The following is a 21,275-nucleotide window of genomic DNA, read 5'->3' as shown; positions in this document are numbered from 1 at the left end:
TGTTGTTGGGTGATTTCTTTATGATAGCCATTCTTTCAGGGGTGAGATGATATCTCAATGTGGTTTTAATTTGCATTTCACGAATGGCTAGTGATGTGGAGCATTTTTTCATGTATTTATTTGCTTGTTTAATTTCTTCCTCTGAGAAGCATGTGTTCATCTCAGATGCCCATTTCTGGATTGGGTCTTTAAATTTTGGGGCCCTGGTAGAAGCAGTTTTTATCAGGTAAATCTTAGAAACAGTCCAGATGACCATCAGCTGATGAATGGATGAAGAAGATGTGGGCTTTTTATACAGTGGAGTACTACTCAGCCACAGAGAATTAGCTTGAGACATTTCTAGGTAAATGGATGCCACTTGATACCATATTCTTGTAAATTAGACACATATGCATAAATATTGCATGGTTTCTCTGATGCAAGAAACTGAAAGTGTAAATAAGAACCAAAGTGTATAATAGATATTTGAAAATGGCAAGGAAATGTTCAAAATGAAAGAAGAACAAAGGAAGGGAGAGAGGAAAATGAAGGGATAAGAGGATAGAAGGGAAAAATTGTAACAATGCTTTTGTAAATAAAGAGGAGAAGAGGAGTTGAAGGGAGAGGGAGGGAAGTGGAAGAGAAAAAAGGAAGAAGCAAAATATATCATGTACTTATACAAATTCCTTTGATAATGTTATTGTTATGAAAAAAGAAGACACCATCAAGAACATTTATGAATGAGAGGGCGTGTCCATGCCTGACTTGAAAGACAGGTGAATTCACATGTTAGAACTAACTTGGTAGTGCAACTGGGACTTGACATTGAAGCCAGTGCTCAATTGTCATTCTCAAACTCCTAGGGCCCTTCAGAAGTATGTTACTGTATATCTGTTCTGCCTGTGCTTTTTAAATACAACAACAAAGCCCAGAAGACTGTGTATTTATTTACAGCATGGTTTGCTGAATATTTTAAGCCCACTGTTGAATCCTACTACCCAGAATAAAGTATTCCTTTCAGATTATATAACACACCCAGTCTCTCAAGAGCTCAGATGAAGATGTACAGTGACAGTAATGGTGTTCACATGCCTTCCAACACAATGTCTATTCTGCAGCACACAAGGCAAGGAGTACTTTTAACTGCAGTCTTAAAATGTAATGACCTCTCACTAATAAATTTTGAAGTAGATCAAATGGCCTTAAAGTTTTGGTGCTGGGTGAGTTGATCATTTGCAAGAGATTAGAGGGTTTGCAGAGAAGTGGGTTGTGAGGAGAGGCAGGAGCAGTTCACAAGCAGAAGCACAGTAACTGGAGGCTGAGCCTGCTGGTTTAGGCAGTGAGGTGGATAACAGCTATGCTAAGAAAGACTTCCAGGAAATGATGTTGCTTGATTCTCTACATATTACATGGTCGTCATCTGGATACAGGTGTAGTTTTGCTGTCCAAAACCCTTGAAATGACTTGTGTTCCTCAAACAATTATAATGACAAATCATAGCACAAGTCAATATTGTGTTCTGTAATTGCACAGTGGAGTTGGAGATTTTTTTATCAGAATAATCCTCAACCCCAGAAATTTCTATAGCATTCTTTTCTCTTCAGTAAAGGAAGTAATTCTTAAAAAATAACATACTTCTGCTAAAATTTACCTATTACAGTCAGAAGACCTGAGTTTCCAGAGATTATCCCTGGTTTTCTCTCTATTGAAAGCATGAAGCAGCACAGTAGATGGCTGTGGAGTCTTGTGTTTGAATCGTGCCACTTTTACTCACTAGTTTTATAATCTAGAGCAATCTTCCCATTTCTCTAAGTACCAGCTTCTGCATCACTGACATGGAAATGTAATGAGACTGTAAGGTTCTTGAAATAGAGAGCGGTTACAGGAAGAGCAGCTGGCAGAGGATGAGGTCTTAGCAAACAGTAATCATGGTAGGATTTGTTGGGGGGAGGAACAAAATGGTATGTGAGTGTGGAGGAGGACTCGATCAAAGAGTGTGTTCTATTTGATTCTGTTTCTTTTTTTTTTATTGAGAAACAAATAGCAATGAGACAGTTTCAAAACTGATTACTAGGACAGTTTCAATAATTAATACATTGTACATTGTTTTCTTCTTAGTGGTTATCCATAGTGCAAGATGCAGACTTGATTCTGTTTCTTATGGGAATCATTTGCATTACTTCTTTGCAGAATAACGGGACCACTGAGCATCAGATAGAATCTTTCATAAGGAAAAAGCTGGAGTCACTGTTAAAAGAATCTCAAATTAGAGACAAAGAAGATCCTGACAGTTTCACGGTGCGGGCGCTCCTGAAGGCCACACATGAAGGCTTGAATGCCCACCTGAAGCAGGTACACAGTTTCCCGCAGTGCTCATTCCGCCACAAGAACATGTAAACTTCCTTGTACTTCGTAATTTTTTGTCACTTGTGAATATGCTTCTCCAACTTCTTTATTTCTAACATATTGTTATTATAATGAAAATATCAAAAGGATGCAAAAAGCAGCTACAAGTCAGGAGCTGGGGGATAAAATGACGCGACAACTGCTGCAGTGGGTCTCTCAGGAGAAAGCCCACTGTCTCTGGGCTCAGGTGAGAGAAGAGCCTCCGGCCTACGATGTGCTTCACCTGCTCTCTTCTCCCCATGCAGCAACCTCCATGCTCTATGGATTTTATCTCCCCACGTGTCTCCTGTCTGTTCACTTATCTTCCCCATAGTTATATCCAAATCTAGACAAAAGTCAATTCTTTCTCCTGTTTCAATTTAAATTCTACTTGGAAATCAGCATGGTTTTTCAAAAACTATGAATCTAATTGTCATTCCACTGTTTAAAATTCTTCCAGTTACATTTCAGGTAGATTGTAAACTCCTTGACCAAGCTTTTAAGGACCTGCAAAAGAGTATCCTTACTTCTCCTCCACTCTCAGATCTCTGTTTGTTTCCCACTACCCACCATTGTCACACCAGCCACAGTTACCTTCATGTCCCATGATCCTCCTCACAGCCCATCCCATTTGCCAGGTGCACTCCATTCCTGTATCTTCTCTAGCTAACTCCTATTAGTCATTTAAATCCCAGCTTCAATGTAATATCTTAAAAGTCTTGCCTTGATCTTTGAATTTCGTTAGCTATCACCTTTATATTGTCCATGGTGATCTGACATGTCTTCTCTTTTCTAAGGGTTTGTCTATATACTTGCATTTGTTTGTTCAATGTGTGTCTTCCCACTTAGTCTGTAGATGTCTGAAGATAGTAATGAGCCAGTCTTGATAGCTCTTATTTTCCTGGTTTATTATAGTGTCTATAGTTTAGGAAGATCACAGATAGTTCTAAAATAAACCAATGTTTTGCATTCTTGATGAGATTTTTAGTTGTGGTTTCTAATAAAAGTGTCATAAATGGTCAAGGAAGAGAGAGGATTTTAAAATGTTATCATTGTAGAATATTTTTTTTTCTAAATGAATATCCTTTTTATTGGATTTTTCCCAATTACAAATGAAATTTCATATTACATCTATAATTAGAAACAACACTTACACTGGGACTGTACAAATTTAGGTCAAAATAAAAATATATATATTTTGTGGTTTCATAAAACATTTATGGAATCTTTTAAAGAAAGCAGAAGTAACAGCAATATATGCAAAAGTGATGATTTAATGACTATAAGCAAGAAAAAGCAATAGAATTGTGCTTCTTTTGCAGATGGGAGACAATGAAATGTTTAGCTATAATTTCCCATACAAACATGAAACAATAGTCATATTGAGTAAACACTCTCACAAATAACTGATGGGTGATGAACATACACCACGTTCAACCAAAGCAAAACACAAACTGAGAATTGTTAGTGTTATTCATATTTAAAGTTAACATACTTGCTGTATTTAAAAATTCCTGTAGAAGTTTATGATAAATTGCTTCTATTTCTAGACATTATAAGGAAGGCATATTCCATTAATTGTTGTGTTTTTTGTTTGTTTCTTTGTTTTTGAGACAGAGTCTCACTATGGAGTTCAGGCTGGCCTTGGACTCCTGGCAGTCATCCTGTCTCAGCCTCCCAAGAGCAAGGATTACAGGCATACACCACCAGACCTAGCTCCATTAACTGTTAAAGCAACTCTTAAATGTGAAATTATTATTCCATATATTAAAATAACTTTAGACAAAATGTTTTTCAGCAATTAGCTGGTTCGCTTAAAAATTTTAGAATTGCAATAAGAAATAGGCATTTAAAAACACATTAATTCTATTATGCCAATGAAAAATTATGACATTTCCATATTTCTTATAAAGTTTTTGTTTTCTGCAACAATTTAAAAAGTAACCATGTATTACTAGGGAAAAAATCAGTGTAATGATTATTTGCCAATTACTTCAAATAGAGCAGAATTTAGAACTAGATTATCCTTATTAAAAGTATTGTATGCTGGTAAAGCTAACCTTCAATATAGGTATCTGCGTGGGTATCTGCAAAGGTCGAACCAGTTGGGAGAATTTTAACCATTTCTGAACTCATGAAACACAATTATTTTTTTATAGTATTTATAAATATATCATACAATACTGTTTCCTGTTATGTCATATACCAATATGGCATTGTACAACAAGCATAATGCCATCAGATTCTTACAAAAGCGAATAATTTAAACAAGTCAGTAAAATAAATGGTAGTACCTGCTTTTAGGCATACAGATTGTAAACCTGAAGTTTACTTTGCTTTGATCAGTTTTGCGTAGCAACAGAGAAATAAATCAAACAGGAATCAAAATGGCTAAATATGCAAGAAATCGTTATTCACAGTGACATGGCTACATAGAATGCCTTATTTTATGTTTATTCTTTCCATCTGTTGAATTTCAAGATAAAAAGCACTTGTATTCTACAGGTTCACAAAACAGCATGATAACAAGAATAATCAAGAAGAACGTAATGTAGGCATTAGTTGAGATTAACAAACTATGGCCCAATGCTTCTAATCCACTACAGAGTATTTTCAAATCCAAACAATGGTTACAGAAACCATTTCACATCTTTCCTAACACAGTAAAAAGTCTTGCCTGCCTTCACAAAATCCAATTCTTTATAGGAACAATCTTTCTTTTCAATTAATGTCCACATGAGTATCACATCTAGTCCATCTTTTACAGCCAAATTTAATGTCACTACAAAAGAAAGCAAACTGGACAATAGTCACATGTATTAGCATCTATAAAGCTGTAATGGCATGAAGATATCTATATAAATTAGGAGTTTAAAATTTTTTCCTTAATAGTCTCAGGAATCAACCAGATGATGTTGCTGATGACCCATTTACTGATGATTTTTGAGGTCTATTGGCAAAGGAAAATTAGTGGTTACCGCTGGGGCTGTTGCTGGTTCCATTCATGGTACTGGAAATGTGAGGAAACTGTGGATGAGGAGACTGCCCTGGAGTACTGGGGCTAGGCAAACAAGAAGAGGTGGAGGGGATACCTCCTGCTGGACTGTTGGCCTTGTCACTCCCAGAGTCACTTTCCAGTTCGCTAGCATTTGTCAGTCCATCTCTCTGGTGACTAATCTTCATTCTCTTACAAGTAGGCCGAACTCTGTATTTCAAAGGAAGTGGACCATTCCTTCTCCAGGTATAAATGTAGGCAATGTCCATTAGTGTATAGTAATCCTTTAAAGGTTCCTCTTCATACATGGCATCAATCTGGAAAGTATTAGGTATGTCCATTTTACTTTTGAGAAACTTTCTTAAGTGCATCACAGTCATTGCTGCTGGGCATCGTAAATACCTTTTATCATTCACCTCCTTAGCCTTCTCTTTGTCTTTATTTACTTTCCGATACAATCTGTTTTGGTCAAATAATTCAATGGATAAGCTTATTATCTCATCATCAGTTATAATCCTCTTCTCTTCATCAGCAACTTCTCCTCTATCTTCATTAGAGCCATTAGCAGCATCAGCTGAAGGATGAGCTGCATAAAAATCCCTTCTTCTCTTCATTTCATTTTTGAAACTAATTTGTATACGATATCTTGAAGTGTTTTGTCTGACCTTATATTCAGTAGTGGTCTTGTTTTGTGAACTTGGACATCACAGATAGGACAATACTTGCTGGTCTCCAGGTAACGCACAATACACGTTTTACAGAAGGAATGTAGACATTCTATTATGGTTGTGGCATCAATGAGATATACCCTCCACAAAGCACACTTTAGGTGGGGATTTAGCTCCGTGATCTTGATTCTGGTTGTTCGATGCATTTCTGCTCTATAAAAGATCCCGGAAAGAGCGGCCGGCGAGAGACGATTGAAACGGGCGGAAAAGACAATGAAAGTTAAAAGTCGTTCATCAGAAAATGAATGTGAGCCAAGCGTCCTCTTGAAGCGAGCTGGGGACGCCGCTGTCAATGGGCAAGGAGCACAGCCCAGAGGAGCCTCGGCCGCCGCGCTCAGCTCCTGCTGCCTCCAAGCCCGAGCCCGGCCTCCTCCGCCGCCGCCGCCGCCGCCGCCGCCTCGGCCTCCTCCTCCTCCTCCTCACTGTAGAATATTGAGAGCATTTATTCTGGACACCAGGGGACCCTTGTCGTTACTGGCATGGCTAATATCAGTTTTCCATGCTGCTACTGTCTGTCCTCTATACTCCTGGAAGAAAGATCATATCTTATCCTTGGTGGTTACCTTTAGACTTTGCAAAACTATAGCATTAAGCTGTTCCTCAGAACTATTAGTTTCCAAAGGTAGAAAGCCCAATTCAGAATTATTAAGATAGTGAAGAAAGATGCTAGGTTAGGTAGCTGGTAAGTTTATTTAAGGGTTTATTTAAAGGTTTTTTTATACAGGGTCTGCATAATATCAGAGACTTTTTTTTCTATTTGCCTTCTTCAGTATCGTCCAAAATCTTGTTACCCTTCCCTCCATAGTTGGCAGTCCCATGAGCTACATTTTTGTTGGTCCATGAACAGGGTGTGAGATAGTGTATTTGTGCCCAGCTAATAAACCAGAATTCATTTTTAGCCCTTATTGGAAATGTAGCTCATAAATCAACCCCTAAGGTAATCACTATGACTTTGGATAATTGTTCTTCCTGAAATAAATTTCACAAGTGTATGGGATAAATGTATTGCTAATGTCAGTGAACACTTGCCCTTGGCTCTTGTGCCTCAGATGTTTCATCTTGTAATATCTATCAGGAGAGCAGATGGACTGTTGAGGAAGCAACCAAAAGGTCGGTTGTAGTATTATGATTCTCCAGTAATTTTGGATTTTATTAAATTTTCAATAAAATCTTAGATTTTCTTAAAATTGTAATAAAAAATACAAGCAGGTTACTCTTCTTCTAGGAAACAAAGATACCATGCTAGTGCCTGTAAGGTCGCATTCAGTTAGGCCAGCATGGTTTCCTCTGCTTATCCTTCGTGAGTCTCACTGGCTGACCTGGACCAGTCATCACTCATGCTTTTGGAGGAGTCTTTGTCATGTGCCAGATCATTCCTACTGGGAAGGCAGCCAGAGGTGTTTGATAGTTAGGAAGGAACAAAGTAAGCTACTTTTCTTTTGCTATCTATTGAAGATCTCTTAATAATAATTTTACTATCAGGTCAAATGGAAAGCAACCTTAATTTTTAGAGATATAATAAAGGAAAGCTTGTATCATTTTTTTTGTTTTGTTTTGTTTTCTCTTAAATCTGTGTTACAAAGAGAATGTAATTATATTAGTATAAAACAAAAAGAGCCTTTGACTTTAATAAAGTGGGGTGTAAAGTACTGAGGTTTTGAACACTGCTACCTTACTTTGGAAATAAAGTTTATGTTCTGTGGGCAAGTAAGGTAAGTCACTCTTGGGACAAGTATGTCTGGGCCAGAGAACATATGTGCTTAAATTTCAAGCTGACAGTGTGCTGAGCATGGTTCAGGACAGCATCATTTTAGCTCTTCCTTTCTTGGATTAGAATTCAGCTGTGCGTGTCTGAGTTCTACACACAAAAAAGAGTTCTTGAATATTCTCTATCTATCTATCTATCTATCTATCTATCTATCTATCTATCTATCTATCTATATTTAACTAACTCAGCTCTCCCAACTCTCAGCATGCCAGGCCTACCCTCCACCCCCAGTTTGGAAATTCCCATTTGTTCTTGTCATTATCTTGTGTCAGCCATTTGATGACTCCTAACAGTTTATAGGCTAAAGCTCAAATTCACAGATGTAGCTCATAAGATTCTCTCTTCAGCCCCTTCCCACTTTTTAATCAGCATGTGTCCATGACCTTGACTCTTGCTCATGGTCTTGTGTGAGTCCAAACAGCACCCAGTCCTTCATTACCTAGGAGGGCACTATGCTCTGACTACTTGGCTTTTTTATTTGCTATTTCCTTGGCTGCAACACGCTTCCTCTTCTTAAGTTCACTTAGATAGCATCCAGCCATCTGCAGGCTTCAGCTTTTATACCATGTCTCCTTAGAAATCTTTCATAGTTCTCAAGTTTGGCCATCTTGTGGTGCCCCAAGCTTTCCTCATCAGCTTTTATTGTCTTGCAGTGCCAAGATTTTCTCCACCATTAGATGTAAGCACTGTGGGGGTAGAGCCTGTGCTTCCCTTGTTTGCTCTGCACTTTTGTACTCATCAAATTCCTAGGACAGTGCCAGTTCCATGACTTCAATGAAAGATGAGTGCTGATATTCAGGCAAGGATCACAGCTTCAGATAGATTAGTACAGTTAATTATAGGTCTCCTGGGTAAGGCATAGGGTGACAGAGGTTGGGGAAGTTGGGGAGGAAGCCAGGAAGGAGACTTGGAGCCAGGCAGAGTCTCTTTTATGATCGATTAGTTGGTAGCTTTGGACATTTTGTCTAACTTTACTACAGTTTAGTTTTTACTATCTGTATAATTGAAGTTTAATGATGCTTATTTCCAAAGACAATTGTATAAATTAAATGAGAATATATGTAATGCACGTAGCCGTGTCCCTGAGTAGTCAGCGCCTCTTATGTTGAGTGATGCTATACTTCAATTTGTTTGGGACAGTCTTGCTTTATACTTGTAATTTTTTCAAGTATCACATTTCACATTTTATTTATTTATTTTTTATTTTATTTTATTTTTTGTGGAACCGGGGATTGAACTCAGGCCCTTGTGCTTGTCAGGGAAGCACTTATTCCACTGAGCCATCTTCCTGGCCCCACATTTCACATTTTAAAACATCTCATTTTGGAAAATAAATGCTCTAGTCCTTCTATCATGGGTGCAATGTTTGAGGTAGAAAGGAATTCACATGGTAATTGTCAATTTCTCCCTATTTCACAGATAAAACAAGCTGAAAGAAGCGATTTACCAAAGGATAGATAACTACCTTCAGGCAGCACTGAGTCTCCTAATTTGGAGCGGAGGGTCTCTTTTATGGCCACTACTCTTAGTTTCTTAATTCCAGATATTTTGAAGTTAATGATCAACATTATTTGGTCTTCAAAGGCAATGAACGTACATAAGCCAAGCAACACTTACTTAATATCATCCCTACTCTGTTAACATTTTTCAGAGTGTCCTTTTCCCAGACAATTCTCAGATTCTTCTCACCTTCCCCAGAACTGAATTTTTGACTAGTGTCTGTGGATGTAACAGATGGCCTTCCCTAATGTTGTTAACTCGTGTTCATTCCATTCATGTGATGAGCTCTGATTCTTCTCTGTTTAGCTGGAGTTCTGGATGATTAGGACCAACTGGTCTCCCTGTGTACCATCTCACTAACAGTAAACCACCTGATTTCTTTCTAAGGATAGCAATTAAATAAGTATCTATACCCTTTTAGAGTGATTTTCTGTATAGTAATGATGTTTAGGCTCAAGCAAGGGTAACTAGTTCATTATCTTTAAACTGGAAAATTAGCTCATGAGGAAAACATCACAGAACACAACGCTACCATTTTCTGGTGATCACTAATGAAGGAATTAAGTCAATACATAGATAAGCTTTTCTGTGGCTTAAACGTATAAAAGCTGCATTTTTGCCTCACAGACATGCTTGGGTTTTATTTATTTTTAATATTTTAAAATCCGAGGTGGCAAGTATGCAATGTGATCATTTTATTCAACAAAATTGGCTTTTAATGTCTTGATTATTTCCCCAAAAGTAAATCTTTCCTTCACTGAAAATGATTTATCCCCATTAGTGAATTTGAAAGCACACATCCTACACTGTGGGCAGGCAGGTGAACAGCTCTGACCGGACGTTGCTCTGAGATGTGGCCCCAGGGAGGTAGGGGGCCGCGGCTACATCCTGGCTGGGGCCAGGCATCCAGTCTGTGCTCCTTCTCTTGCTATAGACCTAAAGATGTGGCAGAGGAAGAAGTGAGCAGGGCAAAGGGGAGGAAGGGTCCCTCACCATCTCAGAGCTAAGGAGAATCAAAAGAAGGAAAATAGTCATTTTATGTCTTTATTTACTCAGAATCCGGACATGAAGGAAAGTGGAAAGAAATCCCATGGACGATCACTCATCACCAACTTTGGAAAACACAAGGTATGAATTAAGAGGGATAAGTATTTCGAATTAGTAATCTAGTCAATTTAAAGACTCTGAAGGGTTACAGGAGAACAATTGGTGATGTTGAAATAACTAAAGATATCTTAAGCAAGTCTCCAGAACAAGATTGAAATTTAAAATACTGTAAACCACAAGAACTTCTATTTATCCAAAGTATCAAAAAGCAATGCAGTGTATTATTTGTTGAAACTGTACTTTCGATTTGATTTGAAACTGTCTCATTGCTATATGTTTATCAATAAAACTTTGAAAAGAAAAAAAAATAAAGCAAAAAAAAAAACAAAGACAACAACAACAACAACAAAAAAAAAAGCAAGTCATATCCTAGGGATTGATTTTATTAAATACAAAAATCAAGAAAGTATTTATATCCTGAATATGTAGTTTCCTCAAAACCACAAAAAGACAAGCAATGTAATTTCTAAAATCTGGACAAAAGGCTTCACTGAGTGCCTCATGAAAGGAAATATGCAAATGGCAGAGGAGATGGGGTTCACCCTTCTTGGCCATCTGAGAAATGCACATTTCAGGGGTGATGCACACACCCACCATAGCAGGTAACATGAAAGACTACCAAAATCAGTGTTAAAGGGCCAGGGAGATAGCACAGTGGCATAGTGCCTGCCTGGTCAGTGCAAGGTCCTGAGTGATCCCTGGTATTACCAAAATAAATAAATTAATAGAGAGATAAATAAATAAAATAAAGTAAAATAAACCAGTGTTAGTGAGGATGTTGAGAAGTTTGGAATCCCATCTCTGCTTATGGGTATGTATATTTGTGAAGCTGGGATGGCACATTGTTTCACAGACTATTTTAAGCTATGTTATGCATCACAGCATAGTTCCGCTGATAGGGTTATGTCAAAAGACAGAAATAACAACATTTATAGTGACATTATTTTAATAATCCTAATAGAAAACAGTCCAAATGTCCCTCAACACTCAAATAAATAAATAATTGTGATATATTCACACAAAAGCATATTTTAACAGTCAAAAATGAAAACAATGACACTTATATACAATATATAATGAGCAAAATAACCTAGAATCAAAGACGTGTATATAGTTTGATTCCATTTACAGAAAATTTAAAACCAACCTAGTACCCCAAAAATTCCACAGAAAACCTCCTGACGGAAACTCTGTAGCTTAGGTGTTACTTTTAGGGAGGACGTAACCATGGAATGGTAAAAATCACAGGGCCTCCTGGGGATGAGCTATGTTCCGTTTCCTATTCAAGTGGCTTTGCTTTGTGAAAGCTGTTGTTCTACGTATGTACGACTAGTATAGGAGTCCAAATATTTTCAATAAACATGTAAGTATTTTACAAGAAATGAGTTATTGGATGATGAGCTTTACAGTATGTGCAAGGTTCTTGGGATGCCATTTCTTCTGTTGTAAGGAATTTCATGTCCAGAATTTCCTGCTGATCAGGGAAATAGCTTCTTATTAGGCTGGGTGAAAGAGTCATGACCATACACAATTAAATACAAACAAAATATTTACCTTAAGGACTGCTTAGGTAAGCTGTGATTTATCTGTACAATGGGCAACCGTTAAAAGATTATCTTTCTGAAGATCACAACATATGAAGCATTTCTTTAAAAGAATGAGCTGAGAAGGATTTTACAGTATAATCATCATGATGTGTTATGTCAAAACTGTATTGCTAGGGGCTGGGGAGATAGCTCAGTGGCAAAAGCACCTGCTTGGCAAGCATAATATCCTGAGTTTGATCACCAGTACAAAAACAAAAACAAAAAAATCCTGTGTGTGCTGGGCTGGGGAGATAGCTCAGCAGTCTAACTACCTGCCTGGCAAGCTCAAGGACCTGAGTTTGATCCCCAGTACCACATGCCGTGCCGGCTCAGGAACCCCAGGCACATTGTGCAAGCCCCATGCTAAGCCACCCATCAAAACTGGGTGCATGCCTATAACCCCAGTGCTAAGGAGGCTAAGACAGGAGGGTCACTACGAGTCCAAGCTGCATACCAAAACCCTATATTAAATAAAGAAATAAATAAAAATTGAAAAAAGAACTGTATGTGCAGAAATTGCAGCATCATTTATCCAAGTGGTATCTGTCACTGGTAATTCATTTTTTTAATATTTCATAGTAAAAAGTAAACTTTAAAGAGACAGATTTATGAACTGGGTATGTTGCTCAGTGATAAGAGTGATTACCTAGCATGCAGAAGGCCCAGCACTGTTAAAATAAAAGATTTATTATTGTGATACCTCAGGTACAGATTCCTTAGAACAGATTGGATATCCTTATCTAAAATGTTTGGAGCCAGAATGTTTTAGTTTATTTTTAAATTTTGAGATATTTGTATATACATAATGAAATATTTTGGAATTAAGACCCAAGTTTAACCATGAAATTCATGTATACATTACACATATATAACCTGAAGGTAATTTTATGACATATTTTTAGTATTTCTGTATTCTGACTACAACTTGTTGCAGAGTCAAGTGTAGAATTTGCCATTTTTCATGTCCTGTTGGGGGCCAAAGTTTTTTGATTCTGAAGCATTTTAGATTAGGAAAGCTCACCCTGTATGCGTGGAGTTAGAGATATTTCCTTTCTGAGAACAACTTTTCATTAACATTATCTCCCCAAACCCATGTTTTAGGTAGGACTTCAGCTACAGAATTAGAACTTATTATGCCTCCAGTCATAAGAATAAATAGTGGCCTACAGATTTATATGTTATTTTAATAAACACTAATAGTATTTTACATTGGAAATTAATATCATGTAGTTTGCAAAATGAATCTCTATGTTATCTCATTTAATTATCACAGTAATAATCCTCAGATTAGATGTTGTCACCATACCCATTTAAAAATCACATATGGAGCCGATGAGGACAGCTAACACACCAGCCCAGGGAAAGGCTGAGCTGCGGTGAGCCTGGCCCCTGGGCTCCCCTTCCATGTATGCTGCAGCTCCGGGGGCACAGGCAGTTGCAGAAGGCACTCCAGACCAAACTGGCACCTGGCTACCAGCCTATCAGGGATATAAGCAGGCTTATGCCCATGACAGCTTGTTTTTTATTCACTGTGTTTGAGAACATCTGGAAGTTGAGCCGAGCACATGGTAATATGGGAGTGGGGTATCATTCCTTCCCCGTGCCACACTCCTCAGATGCCTGGATACTCTATCTCAAGATCTCAGTTTTGTTGGTAGAAGCTATAGTTTTGGTGGCAAGGTTTTCTTACTACTGGAGTCCCTCCCCATAACAATTATTTAAATTGTTATGTATTGCCTACATACTGGGGCAACCTCTGAGAGAAAGTCACATCATGTTGAGAAAGTTTTGTGTCTAACAACTAATCTGTCCAAAAGTTAACAGAGTAATCCCAGGCTGGTTAGCTGCAATCCTGTGGCTACCAATTCTCACTATACTGCTAGAAATAAAAATGGGTAACTTCTCAAAGAACCAATTTGATTTATAATGGTTATTTGAGTGTATACTGATCATAGACAAGAATGGTAGGTACTTTTAAGTTAGTATAAATTTTTTTATGAAACCAAAGAGTGATCTTCCTATACAAAAGTGCATTTCCCCTTATAATTATTTAATTAAATCCTACAACTTTGACCTTCCCTCTTGTAGAGACTTTCAAAATGAGTGAACTAGTTAAGTTTTTCTAAGATCGCAATTTTCATAGTTTAGAAATCAGTTTCTGATCATATAACCTTAAATTTTGTCATTAATATTTTAATAAAAAGTGTGGCCATAAACATCTTTGTCATATAATGGTGAATGAAGTACGCTGCAATACTCGGTTAAGTTTTTCCCCCTCCACGTTATTACCTCAAAGTGTATGTGTGCATGTGTGTGTTACGTGCATATGTGTGCGAGTGTATCTGAAAGTGTAGTTTGTTCTCTGTATGCTGTGAAGAAACCTGATATGATGAGTTTATCTTGCTTACTGTGATCCTCCCTGCAGAAAACCGTGAAATCACGTTCTAAATCCTGCAGTACTGATGAGGAGGAAGACACACAGCCAAATGCTGGCAGGGAGAGTGGCCAGCTGTACAGGTAAGCGCATCTTCCTGGTGCCTGCTCAGACTCCACAGGCCTCTCCATTGCTATCATTGTGGCTGTTTAGTTGTTTGTGCCCCAGTAAAACTTGAAAATTAATTAGCTATGAAACAACATACATAAGGAATTTAGCACTGTGCCTAGCACATAATGAGACCCTTAATAAGTGCTAGCTGTAGTAATTGTAAGTAAAACTTACCTTCAGAAAAGGTAGAGAGGCACATGCATGTAGAGAAAGCTGACTGAGAAGACATTAGAGGGGAAACTAGATGTGAAGCATGCATTAGGAACCAGGGAATCACAGTCAGCCAGGTTGCAAAATCTCATCCCTTTATTTACTGGCTCTAACATGGGGTGAGTTAAGCTCCTTTTTTAAAATTTGTTTTTATTTTTTATTTTAGGGAAGGGTCTATAGGATGTTCAGGGTCTCACTGCTAGATTCGCCTCATAGTGATCCACCTGTTTACAGCTTCCCAAGAGCTGGGATTACAGGCACGCAACTCAATTGCTGTCTCAGCACGCCCTGGGGGCAGGGCTGACACAGCAGGCCCAAGGATTGAACCCACAGCCCCTGTGCCTTGCATGTGCTTTAATCTGCTGAGCTCTTTGGCCTGCCCTTCCCTTATTTATTTTTCACTTTGAGACAAATCTCGCTGTTGCTCTTGCTGGGCTTGAACTTTGAGTCATCCCACTGCAGCCTCCCAGAGCTCTCAAGTTATGGACGTGTGCTACCACGTCTTAGTTTTCAACTGATTGTTATACATGTCTGTGTTCACGCCTCCTTTCTTAGAAAAGTGAGCTGTTGGTACATTTTGTCTTAATTCTTTTATGGTTGTATAAAAAACAGCATTTTGGTGGGGTTCTGCCTAATTTGTTTATTGTCTTATCTCTATTAGGTGATCATGTTTTCAGTGGGCAAATAAAATCTCCATTACTACTAATTCCACAACACTTTGATCACTTCTAGAAGAAAATTAGAACCTATCAGTAGTCACTCTCTGTCCTCTTCTTCCTCAGGCTCTGGCAACCGTTGTCTCTGTAGATTTGCCAGTGTCTTCTTTCACTTTAAGGCTCTTAAGATTCATCCATGTACTTGCATTTATCAGCACTTCATTTCCTTTTATTGCTGAATAATCCAGTGTATAGATATAACATTTTATATCTGTTCATTAGTTGGAGGATGCTTAGGTTGTTTTCACTTTTTGGGTATTAAGAATTCTGCTATGAACATTCTTATATAAGCTTATATGTGGCTGTATATTTTTATTTCTCTTGGTTATATTGAAATGGAATTTCTGGGGAAAAAAGACAATTCTCAACTTTAGAAGAAGCTGCCATATTATTTTTCAGTAGTTGAACCATTTTATAGTTTCCAGTAATGTATGAGAGCTCTAATTTCTTTTTATTCTGATAATAATGGTTGTTAACTGCATTTTTGGCTATAGCCATCTTGGCATTATGAAGTGATATCTCATTAGAGTTTGGATTTGCATTCCCCTAATGACTAATAATGTTAAGCATCTTTTCTTGTGCTTATTGGTCTTTGTGCTAGTATACCAGTGAGGATTGGAGTTTTTAACAAATTAGCTATTCCTACAGAGGAAAAAGTATGCGTGTGAGGGAAGGTGACAGCCTGTGGAGGACTTTGATGTGATAAAGAGTGATGGTATGGTTTGTGAGACTGTAGAGGAGAAATCCTGGGAGTGGTTTGTAGAAGAAAGAAAACATAGAAAATATCAGAGCAAAAAGTATTAAATAATATAATGCATATTTGTTTTAAGAAAGCTGGGGCATACAGAGAAAGTATAAAGAAGAAAATTAAACCACTTATAGTCACACCTTTAAAAGATAAGCACTGTGGAAATTTTGATACATTTCCTTTGGGTATAGAATTCTTGTAACCCGTAGTGCAGTGTTTCTATTTGTTTTAGTGTTGAGTCTACTCTCTGATGTTTCTCCATAGTCGGGTAACAGTGGGGACCCAGAGCTTCACAGTGGAACTTAAAAATGCATGAGTGAGCTGTGATTCCTGGCAGAACAGTGCCTAGGACTACCAGAGGAAGGTGACGTGGAGGAAAGGTTACTAAGCTAGGAATCATGCTTGGGTCTATCCTCACTGACCATTCATCTGCTCTCTTGAATGTAGAGAGTGGACTAACCAAATTTCCATCCTCTTCCAACTCCAAAATGTCATGAATCCTGGGTGTGTACTTTACAGGTTGGGCCGCCGAAGGAAAACGATGAAGCTTTGCCGAGAGCTCTCTGATTTGGTTGTGTACACAAACTCTGTGGCGGCCCAGGACATCGTGGACGATGGTAAGGACTGAGAGTTTTTTCTCCTGCTTTGAGTAAACATTGTTGATCTGTCTTTGTAATTGTTAATTAATTGTTTGTTCACCCAATTATCCTTGCATATTTCTGGGAGTGTGTAGACTCCATCTGCCTATCAGGAACTTGTTGGTGACATAATTCTCAGCTTACATGGAGATCTCTCTTGATCATGGTGATTGCCTAGTTGCCTGAAGGTCAGAGATATGTCCTACAGGGCTGAAGAGCATCTTAGTATTGTAAAAAGATAAATGCATCAGAGAAATGTCTACCAGTGCTTGAACTTGGAGACCTGTTCTGGCTTAACGACCAGTCACAGATGGCCTTTCCAAGTGTGAATGCCGAGAAAAAAGAATAAATTAATTGGCTAAAGCAACACCCTGGAAAGCTTCATATTTTCTTACTGTAAGTTTTGACTTTGATTAAAGAAGCTTAATCCATGGATTAAAGTTTTAACAAAAAGAGCAGAAATTTCAGTTCAAAGGACTCATTATTTTTCAACCATCAATTGCTGCATTGAGCTGAGAAATTCCAGTCACAGCTATTCTTACCCTTGACCTTCTTGCCACTTGCTCTTTTACCCTTTGTCTTGCATTTCATTTAGATATTGAATGCTTGAAATAACCTATAATCATGTGATACTTCAACCTTATTTCAATTTTAGTAGAAGTGAAATTAAACAGAATCTCCAAGTTTCTCAGCTTGTCTTAGTGGCAGGAAACAACATTATGGTGAGTTATGTGTCTCGGAAACCTTCAGGATTCTGCTCAGATCTCTGTCCTCTGTCTAGGTCCACAGGTGTGTCTGCTTCTCACTGCAGACAGATTTCTTCCTCTTGGTGTTGATTTTTTTGCTTCAAATAATAATTGTACAAAATTTCAGTTAAAATTTTCACATGTGAGAACATGATAAACCTTATAATTCTCAGCAGTTATATATTTATAATTACTGCCCACAGCCCAAAAACAAACAGTGAGTAGCTGAATGAAGTTAAAAGTAGTTTGGCATAAAGAATGAGAATGTTACAATATATACCATTGGGAGCTACTAACCCATTAGCTTATGAGAAAGTAGTCTTGAGTATTTTAAACGTTAGCTAAGTCTTTTGTTGTTTTTTAGGTCATAAAATGAGTAGAAAGCTTATCCTTAAGCAAAAAAATAACCCCTTTATTAATATACTAGATCATAAGTACTTAATAAGCAATGTCATTTTAATGATACTGTGGTATACATATTTATGAGGACAGAAACGTGTTATAAAGCTGCTTCATCTAAATTTGGCTTGTCAAAAAGACTATTATCTCTTACTATGTTTAAGGCTTTCTTATTAAAGTTTTTAAATAAGTTCAATTTTAGTTTCCTTGAGATGTATAAATATGTTAATGAATTCTAGCAATATGATATTTATTAGTACATATTTTAAAGGGTCTGTAATAGAGAAATTATCAGGTTAAAACTATCATATCTCTTCTCTTTTTCCTTTTGTGTGTGTGTGGAGGGGAAATTCTGGTTATTAATCCCAAAACCTTCACACTGAGCTACCTCCCAATTCTTCTTTGTCTCGAGATAGGGTCTTGCTAAGTCATTATATTGCCCAGGTTGGGCTTGAGTTTGCAGTCTTCCTCCCTCAATCTCTCAGTGATGGGCTACCAGGAATATCATATCACCATGTTTGGCTAGCATTTAACATCTAAGGGTAGATAGCTCTGAGGACAGCAAGGTGCCCTCAGAGACTGACTGTACATGTGAATAAACATGTCCGGCATAGATATGGTTCAGGTCCAGTTGGTTGGTTTTGAACTGTGTCCCAGATGCATTCAGACAATTACATTTGTTAGCATTTGAATGAGAATGCATATCTAGTCATGTTTGGATCTTCATCCAGACTGGCTTTTTCCAACAAATCCAGAGAACATAGGAGTGATCATTTTGAGGCTAAGATATAGTTGCTTGATGAAGCACCTCAATGATAGGGGCCTTGTTGATATGGTTTGAAAGGGAGGTTCAAGGAAAAATGGAATAGTAGTGTTTGGAGGCTCCGTCATGACCCCGAAACTTGATTGTTCAAGCAGAAACCATAAACAAGCACAGGATTTTTGTACTAAAACCTTTCATTTTTTTCCACCATAGTTTATAAGCTTAACTAGGTAGATGGGTGATTGTTCTTGTTTCTGAAACTTTATTTCTTTTTAATGTTCTTTTTAAAATTATAAATGAATGAAAACAATAGAAATGATACAGAATTTCAAAACATGATGGTAGGAAATTAAAAATGGTTATTATATTGTATATTATTATTTTCAGAGTATAGGCATTACCAGGTATAGGCATGCAAAACTGAAGAAACAAATTAAACACTTTTTTTCAGTGACCTAATAGAAATGTTATTCCTTTCTTCTGGATAGGTTTTGGTTGGTTCCATAATTCTATTCTGATCAACTTTAAAACCTACGTTTACTTTTCTTCTAAATGGTCTTTCCTCTTTATTTTCTTAGAGCCCAAATGTTATCAGTTAATATGTGTTTCATACATATGCGTGTTAAGTGATTATTTTCAGTATATGTCCTCCTTCTATCGGGAATAAGTTATATACATGGTTTATTTATTCATGGTTGTCTATATCTTTGGTAAAGATATTCTGTTTGAGTCATAAACCTAGAAAGTAACTGTTCTACTCATTTTTTTCATGCTAACCAGATAAATGTAAATTAGTGGAGTGATTGAATTCTTGGGAGAATATAGGAGCCAGAAATGGGCAGGTACCCTAGCAAATACATAGCTGTGATTTGACCTCAACCTGACAAAAAATTCTAAGAATAGAATTGTTTGGTTCTTTCTCGGTCAAAATTCTCTCTACCTTGGTTTGTTAAATGCAGTTGTGTGATCTAAAACTGCTTTGTGGTGTATATTTTAAGTTTGGTCTAAGCTAAATATTTCTTTGTACATAGTAAACTGCCAGAAAAAAAGTGATAATCAGGAAACAAACCCTAAGTACAGACAGCACACTTTGTATTAGCTCTTAAACATGATACATAAAGCAGAGATAATCTACTTTTCCAACATCAAGTAGCTGGATCTTAACTAATTACAAGCGGCCAATTCTTCCAACCATGTTCAAGTAATATAAGAGCTAATACTAAGTGGGCTGTCTGTACTTAGGGTTTGTTTTCTGATTACCACTTTTTTTTTCCAGCTGTGACAATAACCTGCCCATGTGGTGAGATGAAGATGCTCTAAATGTCTTCTCACTCTGGGAGTGGCTTGATTTACAAATTGTTTCTTGCTTAGTTAAACCCTGTTCAATTTAAAATGTCTAAAGTTTTTCATTGAACAGGTTGCACATGCCCTTTCATTCTGCTTTTTGCTATTGGCATATGGTACTGACATCATGCAATCTTTTGGGAGGGGTGTTTTCTTTGCTGTTTTACTATAGTTCTCACTTCCCCTTGTTCTTTATTACAAACTGCCAGGAACCACAGGAAATGTGTTATCCTTCAGTGAAACCAGAGCACATCAAGTGGTTCAGCAGAAATCAGAACAATTCATGATTTATAACCAAAAGCAACTCACAAGGATTTACCCTTCCGCCTACCGCATTGATTCCAGTAACTTCAACCCTCTGCCGTACTGGAACACAGGCTGCCAGCTTGGTGCGTAAGCCTCTGAAAACAGTGGTTCCCTGTGTGTTCTGAGTCTGCTTTTGTAACTTGCCTGATTCTCTCGATTTTTCAACTTGGACAGTGGCACTGAACTATCAGTCTGAAGGGCGAATGATGCAGTTAAATCGAGCCAAATTCAAGACAAATGGCAACTGTGGCTATGTCCTCAAACCCCAGCAAATGTGTAAAGGTATGCGTTTCAGACATCTCTCTGAATGCAGTGAACTCTAACCAAAGATATCATAGTGATATCTCAATGTTTTGCAGCAAAATTTTAAATTTTATTTTATTTTTATTGTTAATTGATACATAGCAGTTGTACATATTTGTGGTTGTAACATACAGTACACATATGCATGGTGTAATGATCAAATCAGGGTAATCTGTCACCTTAAACATATCATTTTTATTGTGTGTGTGTGCATCATTATGTATTTGGAGCATTCAAAGTCCTCTCTATGGGCTATTTGAAATGCTAACTTAATTGTAAGCCATGATCATCCTAGTGTCCAGCTCTGTCCCTTACCTACTAACTACCTTTGTCCATCCTGCTCTCCCCCACAGGCTTAGTAACTACTCTTCCATTCTCTACTTAATTGAGACAAAGTTGCAGCTTCCACATGTAGGAGCACACAGTACTTCTTTTTCTGTACTTTATTTCACTTAATGTCCTGTATTTTTTCTCACGTTGCTATAAATAATAGGATTCCATAATTTTAT

At 37.5% G+C, this 21,275-nt stretch overlaps 1 protein-coding gene and 1 pseudogene across 2 annotated transcripts in view; one reads left to right on the top strand and one right to left on the bottom strand.

Annotated features, from left to right (window-relative positions):
* Plch1 (phospholipase C eta 1) overlaps positions 1-21,275 on the top strand; it is a 284,974-nt gene that overhangs the window by 248,109 nt on the left and 15,590 nt on the right. For both annotated transcript variants that reach the window (XM_004639820.3, XM_004639818.2), the window contains exons 12-17: positions 2,170-2,331; positions 10,412-10,483; positions 14,474-14,565; positions 16,787-16,884; positions 20,367-20,546; positions 20,638-20,745. In XM_004639820.3, the coding sequence (XP_004639877.2) occupies positions 2,170-2,331; positions 10,412-10,483; positions 14,474-14,565; positions 16,787-16,884; positions 20,367-20,546; positions 20,638-20,745 (712 nt within the window). The remainder of the gene's footprint in view (positions 1-2,169; positions 2,332-10,411; positions 10,484-14,473; positions 14,566-16,786; positions 16,885-20,366; positions 20,547-20,637; positions 20,746-21,275) is intronic.
* LOC101559989 lies at positions 5,113-6,339 on the bottom strand (annotated as a pseudogene).

The sequence above is a fragment of the Octodon degus genome, unplaced genomic scaffold, assembly GCF_000260255.1.
Source record: "Octodon degus isolate 3935 unplaced genomic scaffold, OctDeg1.0 scaffold00115, whole genome shotgun sequence".
Classification (NCBI taxonomy): Eukaryota; Metazoa; Chordata; class Mammalia; order Rodentia; family Octodontidae; genus Octodon; species Octodon degus.
This window is presented reverse-complemented; position numbering and strand designations above follow the sequence as displayed.